Raw genomic sequence first — 12,700 nt, 5'->3', positions numbered from 1 at the left:
TTACACAAGTGACAAAAACATGTGCACAGTACTGTATACATACATTTAGTTTAAAGTTTTAATTTAAATCAAATTTAATAAGTTTTCTTTTAAAGCATACCTAACATCGTAGATTAAAAACACTTGTTGTTATTAGTAATCGAAACACAAGACATATTGAAAACCATTTAAACTTGAATTTAGTGCTGTCCAAATGGGACTGTATAACCTTTGGCGCATGTTAAAGGTATAATTCAACTCAAAATGAAAATTCATAAATGTTGTTCCAAAAACGATCAGTCACCATTCACTTTCGCTGTATGGGAAAAGATGCAATGAAAGTAAATGGTGACTTCTTTGATGGAAGAAAGGAAGTAATACGGGTTTGGAACAACATTCATTAATTGTTATTTTTGGGTGAATGGGTGACTGAAGCTAACATTCTGCCTTACATCTCCTTTTGTGTTCCACAGAAGAAAGAAATTTGGGTTTGGAATAACATGAGGGCGAGTAAATCTAAACAATTAAAATTTTAAGTGAACTGTCCTTTTAAAACCAACTGTAGGGTACACTGCCAGTTAAAGTCAAACCTTCTTATTGCGGGTAGATGTACAAGGTGTTTCATGCTCCTCATCCTCTTCTTCATCCTCATCCTGAGTTGCCATAAAAAAGTGTCAATCAAGATATATCAAGCACTGCTAAATAAGACTATGTAAGGATATAAATCTACTTCATAATCTAACAAATACTGTGTTTATGATTGTATGTCTGTGTTTGGGTGTGTATCAATGACACTTACATCACTTGAATCTGAGAAAGCTGTTTTCTTCATACTATTATATAGTGGGAAAATATCTGTACAACTTTGGTCCCTGAAGAACATAGAGAAAAGTATTTAAACATTAGTCCCATGCATGGTTCCACACTTAAAAAGCAATGTATCCCATGTAAACAGTTTTATTTGTGATCCAGACATACTTGATAAATTGCAGCATGAGGTCAGATACAAATTTGGCTGTTGTGACAATGAACGCGCCTGGTTCATTAAAGGTTTGAGCGTTGTGTTCAATGTAGCGTATCTCCCACATCAATGACGACATTCGCCTGACAACAGACCACCATCATAGACCAGATATAAACATTAAATCAGCCACAACATTAAAACCACCTGCCTAATTTTGTATAGGTCCCCATCATGCCGCAAAAACAGCGCCAACCATTCTCACCACAATTGTACAGAGCGGTTATCTGAGTTACTGTAGACTTTGTCAGGTCAAACCAGTCTGGCCATTCTCTGTTGACCTCTCTCATCAACAAGGCATTTCCATCCACAGAACTTCCGCTCACTGGAGGTTTTTGCACCATTCTGAGTAAATTCTAGTGATCGTTGTGCATGAAAATCCCAGGAGATAAACAGTTACAGAAATACTCAAACCAGCCCGTCTGGCACCAACAATCCTGGCACGATCCAAATCGCTGAGATAAAAAAAAATTCCCATTCTGATGGTTGATGTGAACATTAACTGAAGCTCCTGACCCATATCTTAATACCGGTAATTTTATGCACTGCACTGCTGACACACTATTGGCAGATTAGAAAAACGCATGGATGATTGTTGGTGTTGGTTGACAGTTCGGACTGATGAGAGGATTATTGGTTGCCCCCTGACATCCCTTCAAGAACGTACACTTCCAGAGTGAGGAAAATGGCTGGAAAAATCACTCTGGAGCCCAGCCTACTACCTTTTTTAACTGTTGCCTTCTGGCCGACACCACAGAGCTCTGAGCACCACAACCGTCAGGCACATGAACAGTTTTTTTCCCTCAGGATATCCATCTCATGAACAGATAAAACTGCCCCATTGAGGAATAATTATGTGCAATTCAGTTTATCTTTTTATATTTATCCAACATACCATACCCCTTCTGCCATTACATTCCCTTGCACTGTTTATAACAGATTTGTATTTGTACGGCGCATTTATATATATACATATATACAGTATCTCACAGAAGTGAGTACACCCCTCACATTTTTGTAAATATTTGATTATATCTTTTCATGTGACAACACTGAAGAAATGACACTTTGCTGCAATGTAAAGTAGTGAGTGTACAGCTTGTATAACAGTGTAAATTTACTGTCTCCTCAAAATAACTCAACACACAGCCATTAATGTCTAAACCGCTGGCAACAAAAGTGAGTACACCCCTAAGTGTAAATGTCCAAATTGGGCCCAATTAGCCATTTTCCTTCCCCGGTGTCATGTGACTCGTTATTGTTACAAGGTCTAAGGTGTGAATGGGTAGCAGGTGTGTTAAATTTGGTGTCATCACTCTCAAACTCCCTCATACTGGTCACTGAAAGTTAAACATGGCACCTCATGGCAAAGAACTCTCTGAGGATCTGAAAAAAAAAATTGTTGCTCTACATAAAGAAGACCCTGACACTGAGCTGCAGCATGGTGGCCAAGACCATACAGTGGTTTAACAGGACAGGTTCCACTCAAAACAGGCCTCGCCATGGTCGACCAAAGAAGTTGAGTGTACATGCTCAGCATCATATCCAGAGGTTGTCTTTGGGAAATAGGTTGAATAGGTTGCAGAGGTTGAAGGGGTGGGGGTCAGCCTGTCAGTGCTCAGACCATATGTAACTACTTTACATTGTAGCAAAGTGTCATTACTTCAGTGTTGTCACATGAAAAGTTATAATCAATGTGTGAGGGGTGTACTCACTGAGATACTATATATATATATATAAAATAATTTGTCTTGTGTATTCTATATTTACTTTATTTTCTGTTCAATTTTTATTTGTATTCTATTTTTATTTATTTTAATTTGTTTAATTATTATAATATGTCTTGTTGCTGTATTGTATTGTTGTGCACTGGAAGCTCCTGTCACCAAGACAAATTCCTTGTATGTGTAAGCATACCTGGTAATAAAGCTGATTCTGAATTTGGTGCCAGATGGGCTGGTTTGAGTATTTCTGTAACTGCGGATCTCCTGGGATTTTCACACACAACAGTCTCTAGAATTTACTCGTAATGGTTCCAAAAACAAAAAACATCAGTGAGGGGCAGTTCTGTAGATGTAAATGCCTTGTTGATGGGAGGCCAACAGAGAATGGCCAGACTGACTTGAACTGACTCTACAGTAACTGAGATAACCGTTCTGTACAATTGTGGTGAGAAGAATAGCATCTCGGAATTCTGAGATGCGGGTTGGAGCTGTTTTGGCAGCACGAGGGGGACCTACACAATATTAGGCAGGTGGTTTTAATGTTATGGCTGATCAGTGTATATGAACACTGACTGTTTATACATATACTCTATGCAAAGAAAATACATATTGATGCCCTGGTATAGTGTTTGGGTGTGTCTGCTGACCTATAGAAACGGTTCTCTAGTCTGTGACGTATGGTACTCAAATCTGTGACATAAGCAACCACAGTGCAGTATGTTGGATATGCTTGCAAGTCCACTGGCAGTGCAAATGGTACAGCCACATCTGAAGGAAATAGAGAGAATGTTTGTGAGAAGTAAACCATCAAGTCTGCAATAAAATTATATTGATGGGTTGATGTAAGTAACGTACTGTATAATATCATACCCAAAGTACAAAGCTGGTCAATGCCCCTGATGATGCGGTCACACTCTTCGTCACGTGTGCATGAGCCCCACTCTCCATCTAGAGGCTTGTACAATAACGCCTTCTGCTCTTCTTCAGTTAGAGGCACACTCAAGCCTAACTCATCAGGAAACACTGCTACACAAACACACACACACACGCAGAGAGAGAGAGAGAGAGAAACAAAATCACATACTATCTCACTATTGTTTATTAAAACAATGCCAGCTGATCTTCAGAACAGATGACACTCTCTGTCTGATGGTTTCCATGACAACTACCATGTTTCTGTGTGTTTAGCCTAAATTAAATCAGAGCTGTTTTTGTATAGCTTGACATGTTCTTATGTAGATAACCTGTGTTTATTAGAGCTGCCAAAATTTGCATGTTAATTTATAAGATTAATCAAACTTTGCTTAATTTAACACATTTAGCTAATTTGTTACATTCTGTTTTTATTTTCACTATTAGTAAAGAATGGTCAGAACAAGAGCACCAGTAAATGATGGGAAAAAAGCTTAATTTATAAATTTTTGTTGCATATTATTTTGTTTTCTTTCTTTAAATATGAGAAAGTGAGAGAGTCATACCTTCATTGGGAATCTCCTCCATGTCCCATGGGCTCATCTTTTCCGAGTCTCCATTATCCCAGCTGCATTCACACACAAATCAACATATCATTTACTATTAACCCAAAGAATGATAAACACTACAATGAGCTCTAAAGACAGTCATCTCATACACAAAAAAGATTAATTGCCAAGCCTCCATGTATATGTTTATTTAACAATTAAGTTGGCGCAATTGGAGCATTGGGGGATATTAAATTGACTATTTATTAATGCAGTTTAAAAACTACATTAGAGGTTAATATTGAACCACAAGCATGTATGCAGTATAATAATAATTTACTACTCTGTAAAACTGTGTCATTGACACTTAAGAACTGACCAGACATTGTAACACTGGAACAGAGAGTCTGGATATTCAGCTTGGTAAGGCTCCTGACTCTCAATCGTACCAAACCACCAGGCGTCATCTATCACCGTGCGGAAACGATCACCTGAAATAACAAAATATATTTCCAAACAGGCACAATTACACACACTCTTCAACTCTGTATCAGGACAAACAGTAAACAGAAAGGCAATACACTCATACACAAAATAAATTCACAAACTAACCTATCATCCAGTTCCGTTGTCTTGCATTATCGAACTGCTGCCGAAGTACCAGGAAGTCGATGACATCAGGCATGTCATGGTACCTAAGACAACAAAATATGTATTGTTTTGAGTTGCAGGTTGAAAGCAAATGAGTGAAGATCGTCATGGATATGTCATAGTGACTCATGCTGACTCCACTTACTTCATAGAGAAAGAGCCACCCGTCAGTTTGCCAGTGTCTGGGTCCAGGAAGGCCAGCTTCAGACAGCACAGAGTAGGCAAGCCAACCTCATACTTAATGCCCACAATCTTCAAGAGTTCCTGCTCCTGTAGAGACACAAATTATGTTCTTTATGAAGGGCTGATTCATTGAACTATCACCACTGAACCTTTGAGCAAGACACTTAATCCTATAAATACATTTATTATAAGGACATCCATCTTGAAGCAGTCTGGGATTAAGTCCCTTACTCGTGGGCAAAATGGCGATAATTCAAGGATAAACACATTATATATATATATATATATATCAGGAGCAGATATATCTTTTTATAAGAAAGATATATTCTTGCTGATACATATTTTACTATATACATTGCCTGGTGTTTTGTCTTTATGTACATGTTAGGGCTGTCAATTTAATGTGTTAATTCAGTGAGAATAATTTTATAAAAAATAACACGTTAAAATAATTAACGCAATTAATTGCAATGCCCCCGGACCATAATAGGGAAGATTCCTGAGAAATGCAAGCTTGTAGTACCACCTGTTTACTCCAGAGGGCAGTAATTAAAATTTCAGATGTATGAGCAACGCACAGTTTATACAGTATAGAAAACAACCTTCAGCAGCAACAACACAAACATGCGTTATGTTCTTGCATTCAAAACACTTGATGGAGCGCAAATTCGAACTAAGGGATCTCAAGATGTGTTCTAAGTATTAAACTATATTTAACTTGACACAGTGACCTAAAAATTGTATGTTTATGATGCAACGCTCCCAAGACGCTACACAAACATGTCTGACGCTTGTTGAAATTGACGGGTCCTTAAACAAGCCCTCATAATAAATCTTGAACTGATTGACAAATTCACTTGTGAAATGGATTGCTGTGAACTGTATGATAGTAAACAATACATTGTATTCTAAAGCCACTTTTTGAATTGTCTTATTAATGATTAACTCTTCTGCCACAAGAATGTAATGCATTTTAATTATCTGAATATTTTTTTATTTTATATATATATTTAAAGATAACTATGTATAATAATTTCATCATTATATATTGAATTATTGTTATATGAGGGGCTTTTAGCAAATATTTGTATATGTGATTAATCGCAATTAATTAATCGGGACACCATGTAATTAATTCGATTAAAATTTGTAATCGATTGATAGCCCTAGTACATGTATATTACTGTACCTGTTGTATTTTTCTGGCATTAAAAATAACAGTGAAGTTCAGCAATTCGTTTGGACAAAGCTCGTAGTAAAATATGACATAAAAACACTCTTTACATGCAATATTTTACTATGAGTGTAGACAAACCAATTGCACAACCCCACTGCTATTTTTATTGCAAGGATAAAACAACACATAAAATATTCCTGTAACGGTGCTCTTTTACTGTCCACGCACAGGAAACCCTGAATCCAATAAAAACATGCAATAATTATATAAAGAAGTCTTCTTTTAAAATATTTTTTAATGTTATGCATCACATTTAATGTACATTATTCCACATGTAGTTACATCATTCTACCTTGTGTTATAATATCCAGGCATAAAAAAAGAGAAGCTGGGATCAAGAGTTAGTTTAAAATATACTGGTATGAATGCTTAAAGATCCAAGCACCAGAATAAATGCTTAAACCGCGCCACCTACTGTACAAGGGTAAAATAGTTTTTCAGTTTATTCCCTTCGGTCTCCATGTGAATAGACCTTTTGTCAACAGTTCGTCTCACAAATTAAGACTTGTTGTCAAAGAGTATATCTGAAATAAATTACATTTTTCTAACCCACTGTTTTTTATAAGCAGCTTTCTGATTTTTTTTAAAGTAAAGTTTAGTTTAAGCACAAATCTAACCAAATGTAATGCTATTAATGCTTAAAATATTTACCAACGGTGTAAGAAAAATTAACTTTTTTCAATATATATTCTGTAAAAACAAGTCTTCTTATCTTACACAATTTTCATTCAAGTAATTTGATCTTGTATAAAGGATGTTTAAATATTTACTGGAAAACAAGACAAAATTACTGACTGAAATTATAATATTATTATAAAATGTTTTGCTGTGTAGGCTACATCAGTCCTGTTACAAGTGATATGATCCTCTTTTTGAAAAACAATATAACACAAAATAAAAGCAAAGAAAAAGGACAACATTTTAATTGAAGATAAGCCTTACCCTGAGCTCCAACTTGTGCCAGGGCTGTTTTTTAGGATTTATGCTGAAGATCTTGTTTTTCTTGGCCATCTCCACATATGCTTCATGGCCTTGACGGAAATAATATACCTTTTCACACACACACAACAAGAAGTTTAATATTAGCTTGCTTCTTATTCCACGCACTACAGAAATAAAAATTTTAAATTTTAAAATGTAATATTGCTTAAAAATTTATTTTTTTCACCTCATCGCCCATCTGTGGGGTGAAGGGGCATCTCCGTGGCATGGTATCAGTAATCCAGGGAGATGGTAACCATTCCTCTAATGTCAAACCCTGGTTCTGGATTTCAGGTATCCTCTGAACAAAAAACAATTTATAAGCCAAGCTCTGACTCAATTTTAAAACAGAGTAGTTATAAAGCACAAATTTAGAACAGAGTATGTGAGCGATGCAGACCAGGGGGCGGAGTTGCGTTTTTTTTTTCAAGGTCAGAGCATTGTTTATTTTTCTCAATCCAAGATTGCCAAGATATCACTCCATCACGAGTGTAACATGTTAACTGGCTAATATTAGTGTCAACAAAGCATTAAACTTTTATCCAAGTATTGTTTATTTATGATATAAAAAAAAAAACATATTGAAAGAACTTTAAAGTGAATAGGTAACTGAGATCAAAGTTTGCTTAAAATTTTATATGCATCATAAGGACAACTGACCTTCCGTTTCTCATTTGGCTTCTTTTTCTTTGGTAGTGCTCCTTCTTTGTCTTGCTTTTCTTTTCTCCTCTCCTTCTTGGACTCTTTTTTCTTTTCTCCATCTTCTTCCGAACTGCTGGCATTCTTCTTCTTTTTCTTCACATTGGTCTTCTTGGGTGGTTCTAGGTTTATGCCAGCATCTGCCATCCAATCTGAGTAATCGCTAGAGTACTCACTGTGAATGTATGCACTCAAATGTGAGACGCAGCATACATGTGGATATGTTTAAAGAATGTGTATTAGGAGTGAGTCAGATATACAGCACTGTTTTATATTAGGTTGAGGGTAATAAACATTTACCTGGAGCTGCTGTTATCATCAGGCCAGGGTTCTTTGTCCTCTCTCTCCTCATCTGATGATTCTCTGCTCTCTGGAGGTCTTACATCTGCCTCTCCCTAAAAACCAATCAGAGACACTAAAGATAACTGCACACTTTTAACATAATTCAGAGAACAGATGCTGTATGTCATGTGTACTTTCTGCACTACTAGCTGCACCTAATGGAAATACAAAAATAATCGACCATGCAAAAAACCATGCAATTGGTTTTGTCAATGTTGCCACATCGGGGTAATGAAGATTTCGATTCTGCAGTACTCACTGCACCTTTAAAGCTAAAGTGTGTAATTTCTGCACCACTTGAATCACCAAACTTGGAAAACAGCTTTTATGAACACTCCCTTATCTGCTGTTGATTGAACAAACATATAGTCTAACCCCAAACTCAAGGCATTCGTTGAGGTTATGTTGCTGTTGCTGTGTCGGGGTGGACGGGTCACCTAAAGCAAACAGCAATTTTTATAACGGCAAAGAGACAATAGGGCTATCAAATTAAGATTCAAAATGAATGAAACACCACATGAACTGTCTACTGAAGCATTTCCCCCTTCATTTTACTTTTGATTTATCATTTGAGATTGGACCGACTAATACTTTTTATTTATTTATTTATTTTATGCCCATTAATTGAAAATGAATTACTCTTTTTTTTTTTTTTTTTTAACAGCCAGGAATGTTCTTTGCAATAATATAATGTTGCTGTATGGTTTATGTATTTATTGCACCCTCTTGTGGACTCAGGAAACAACATCAGTTATTTAGTTTCTCTGCTCAATTGACAGCCCTAATAGACTTTGATTACAGTTAAAGGAAATCAACCTATGATTGCCTTACTTAGGAGAAAGTTATTTAACCCTGCAAAAGTTACAGACTTGTTCACACCATCCAACTAAACAAGAGAAAGTATAAACTAAGAATAAACAATGAATTGCTTGGCAGCAAATAAATAGCAGTACAATATGTCTGGTTCAGTGTTAAGAGGTTCATTGAGATGCATTGTTCCACTTGTTGTTTTTATACTGCAGTTGACAGTATTACCATTCACACTATAGATGACACTTAATAATGGAACACTCATGCTATGGATGCAACATGTACTCTACAAATGGGTCACTAACACTCATAACAGAGATTTTAACAGTATACACTGTAAATCCCGATAAATTGAGAATACTCAAAACTTTTGTTGTAACCGATTACCCAAGAATATTTAAGTACCTGTAATAAATGTTTTAATTAAACTGGAATTAAAAAACAAACATTTTAAGCTACTTATTTGTCAGCTTTTAATGACAGAGTTAGTGAAGAGGGGGAATGGAATCAGGAAAGGACCTCACAAGCCGGGATTCAAACTCCGGTCACCCGCGATGCATTAGCACCACATGTCATGAGCGCAGCCCAAAAGGCTGTGGCTCTGACATCTTTTGGATAGTCCATGTAAAAAAGACGTTGGTGAAAGATTATGATGCTGGCAATATTTACTCAAAAACATAGACATAAATAAAATTAAAACATCATTACTCATTAAGAAAACGTAGAAGTTTATTGTTGGGTCAACTAAATAACTGGTTTTGATTGCTACACCAATAATTTTAGAAGTTAGTAGTAGGGATGTAACGATATCAAAATCTCACGGTACGATACAATTTCGATATTGACCTCACGGTACGATATTTATTGCGATATTGTGGAAAAGCTCACGGTATTGTTAAATAGCTCACGATAGTGTTTGTGATGATAATAGCGAAAAAATACTGACATTTATTCTGCTTTTGCCAGTCAACAGGCAATGTATTGTTGTATTTATGGATCATGACAACATAAAACGCTGATCACATAGTGCTTTTAAAGTGCAAGTTGTAGTCAGGAACATCAATATTCTGTATAGTAATATTTGGTTGCATAACTGATTCTTCTGTGCAATGTTCAAGTTAAGAAGCAACTAGAACAATTGTAAACAATAGGGAATTCCCTTTAAGTGCAAACAAAGATCAAGTTAAGTCAGGTTTATGCGCAACGCAAATAAAAGCAGCCTTTTAAAACTGGTATTTAGGAACATGACTTAAACTTAAATAAAATAGTCAGTCAAAAAGCCTTTTAAAAAAACACTGACCTATCATTTAGCTTATGTTCACGTTTTTCATCAGAAAGATCAATATAGTCCATTGTCTGTCCACCACCACCTCTCCTTTTGCGTTTTTTGACACGACGAAACCAAAATGTTTCCAGACATCTGATTTAAAAGCTCCAGGGGCTGGCACAATCTCAACTTCGGGGTTGTTGTTTTCATCCTTACAAGTATCGCTGTCGGCCCTGCTGGCTTGCTGTGAGCTTGTGTGGACAGCGTGTAGCGTGCAATCCTATTGGCTTAACAACGGTTGTTGTGACGACGCAGCGCAAAGGATCATGGTCTATGTAGTTAACAATGATTTGTTCCGCGGGACTGTGTTTAATCCTCTTGCTTTTTGACGGACACCTGTCCTTTTAATATTGTAACCCAACCACGACGATATCGAGACACGTTTACCACCGCGATAGCGCGATATCGTCAATATCGTTACATCCCTAGTTAGTAGTACTATTTGCGTTTACAGTGTAGATGGAACACTAACTCTTCAGACACAATGGTTATAAAAATCTACCACAGCTACATATGAAAGTGCCCCCCGCCTTAAAGGAACACACCATACTCATTCAGTACCTCAGAGGCGCTGTGCTCTTCCTCATTGGGTTCACTCTGACGACTCGTCTCCTCCACTGCCAAACGTGTATGGTAGTTGTGCTGGTTGCCCTGGTGACGCCGCCCCTCCTCCACTGCACTTTCTATAGCGTGCTGATATAAGAAATGCACACTTCAGTACACAAGCTTTCAGTAAATTCAAAGTTTAGCAGTGTATGCTGTTGTGTTTTAAGTGTGCATGTGTATGCATGCATACATGTTCATTTGTTTGTTCAAGCAGCCATAGACTGAGGCAGAATGGACATATTTTAATGCATGGTGGGAATTTAGAATAATACATACATTTCCCTGAAAAGAGATTAAGAGCTAAATTGCATCGTCGAAGTATACAGTAACACAACTCTACTACATAAATTATTACATTGTTAATCAATACAGGTCAGAGGTATGCTGCACTTTAAATATACATCCCTTATTTATAAGGCTTTTTTAAAAGATTTAAACCTAATGACTACCACAAATGTAAAAGAACTGATTTAGATTCTGTATTAGTCTGTGTGTTACCCGGTTTTCTCTGTGGTACTGGCTGTGTATACTGCGTCTCCTCCTTTCTGATCTGTAGATGTTGATCTCCTCCTCTCCTTTAGCTGTACGCCACATTTCCTGCTTACTGCATTGACAAACAGGCACATAGGAGTGTCAGCAACAACACTGGACCAAACTGCATTACATTGCAAGAAACAATAGTAAGTCAGCCTGAAACAGGTATTAATAAGAACCTGTATGTATCAAGGTGTAAAATGTGTATATGTATTATCCTGTGGGCCAGAGAGATAATCAACATTTGGGTGTGTATTTTACCAGGCTATGGCTGGTGATAGTTCAGGTACAAGGACCCGTCGGCTCCAGGCCACCAGGTCTCTCTCTGTGGCAATTTGACTGCGTGGCGCATTACTGTGCATCTGCCGAACACCTTCAATCTGTCCGCTCCGCCTCAGCCCCACGTTAGGAGGAGAAGAGACCTCTGTGGGGGAACTGACAGATCCTACACACATATACACAAATCAGACATGCCACAAGCATAATCTTTCATTGCCAATTACAAATTAAGCATATGTGAATTTGTCAAGTACTATAATATAATAAAATATAAAATAATACTAATATAATATGTGTTTCCCACACATTTTGACCAATGAATTTCTATGCCATGATTTTTCCAGTCGTTCATATTACTGGATAAGGGCTTTAAAAAAAAAAAATCTCAAAATTTCAAGACAATTTCTATACAATTTCAAGACAATGAAAAATACAGCATAACAAGAAAAAAAATTATTCACTACAGAAACGTCCATGACTTTTCATGACTAAGAAGATTTAACTAATTTCCATACATTTTCCAGGTCTGGAAATCTATATTTAAACATATGTTGATAAATATATATATATATATATGTAAAATGTGCCAAGTCAATGTATAGTCATTCAGAAACTTAGTTTAAATGTAAGCCACTCACTCCTAACGTTGGGATCCTTAATCATTGGTTAAAGGCAAACTGCAGTAACAATAGTACAACTTTTAGTGTTGGACTACGTTAGCCATGACGATAACGTATGTTGTTGAGGCAAAGTTATTTAAATGACACTGCACTGTTACGTCACAATGCAGCCGATTTCAAAACGAGTCGTTTTTGCAGTGTAAAAAATACATGTTCTTTTTGGACTGGAGAGGAAGATTTGAGTTCT

General features: G+C 36.6%; 1 protein-coding gene across 2 annotated transcripts in view; it reads right to left on the bottom strand.

Moving 5' to 3' along the window:
- Nucleotides 1–12,700, bottom strand: part of LOC127618806 (PH-interacting protein-like) — a 71,822-nt gene that overhangs the window by 13,676 nt on the left and 45,446 nt on the right. Inside the window, exons 19-34 of one of the 2 annotated variants that reach the window (XM_052091439.1) lie at nt 11,816–11,999; nt 11,519–11,624; nt 10,976–11,107; nt 8,236–8,330; nt 7,897–8,110; nt 7,424–7,537; nt 7,198–7,305; nt 4,981–5,105; nt 4,797–4,879; nt 4,564–4,675; nt 4,203–4,264; nt 3,595–3,750; nt 3,372–3,492; nt 958–1,083; nt 779–851; nt 570–632 (exon numbers count right to left, since the gene is read on the bottom strand). In XM_052091439.1, coding sequence (XP_051947399.1) covers nt 570–632; nt 779–851; nt 958–1,083; nt 3,372–3,492; nt 3,595–3,750; nt 4,203–4,264; nt 4,564–4,675; nt 4,797–4,879; nt 4,981–5,105; nt 7,198–7,305; nt 7,424–7,537; nt 7,897–8,110; nt 8,236–8,330; nt 10,976–11,107; nt 11,519–11,624; nt 11,816–11,999 — 1,874 coding nt within the window. The remainder of the gene's footprint in view (nt 1–569; nt 633–778; nt 852–957; nt 1,084–3,371; nt 3,493–3,594; nt 3,751–4,202; nt 4,265–4,563; nt 4,676–4,796; nt 4,880–4,980; nt 5,106–7,197; nt 7,306–7,423; nt 7,538–7,896; nt 8,111–8,235; nt 8,331–10,975; nt 11,108–11,518; nt 11,625–11,815; nt 12,000–12,700) is intronic. The other variant, XM_052091440.1, reaches the window with a different exon arrangement.

The sequence above is a fragment of the Xyrauchen texanus genome, chromosome 25, assembly GCF_025860055.1.
Source record: "Xyrauchen texanus isolate HMW12.3.18 chromosome 25, RBS_HiC_50CHRs, whole genome shotgun sequence".
Lineage (NCBI taxonomy): Eukaryota > Metazoa > Chordata > Actinopteri > Cypriniformes > Catostomidae > Xyrauchen > Xyrauchen texanus.
Note: the sequence above shows the minus strand (reverse complement) of the source record. Positions and strands in the feature narration are given on the sequence as shown.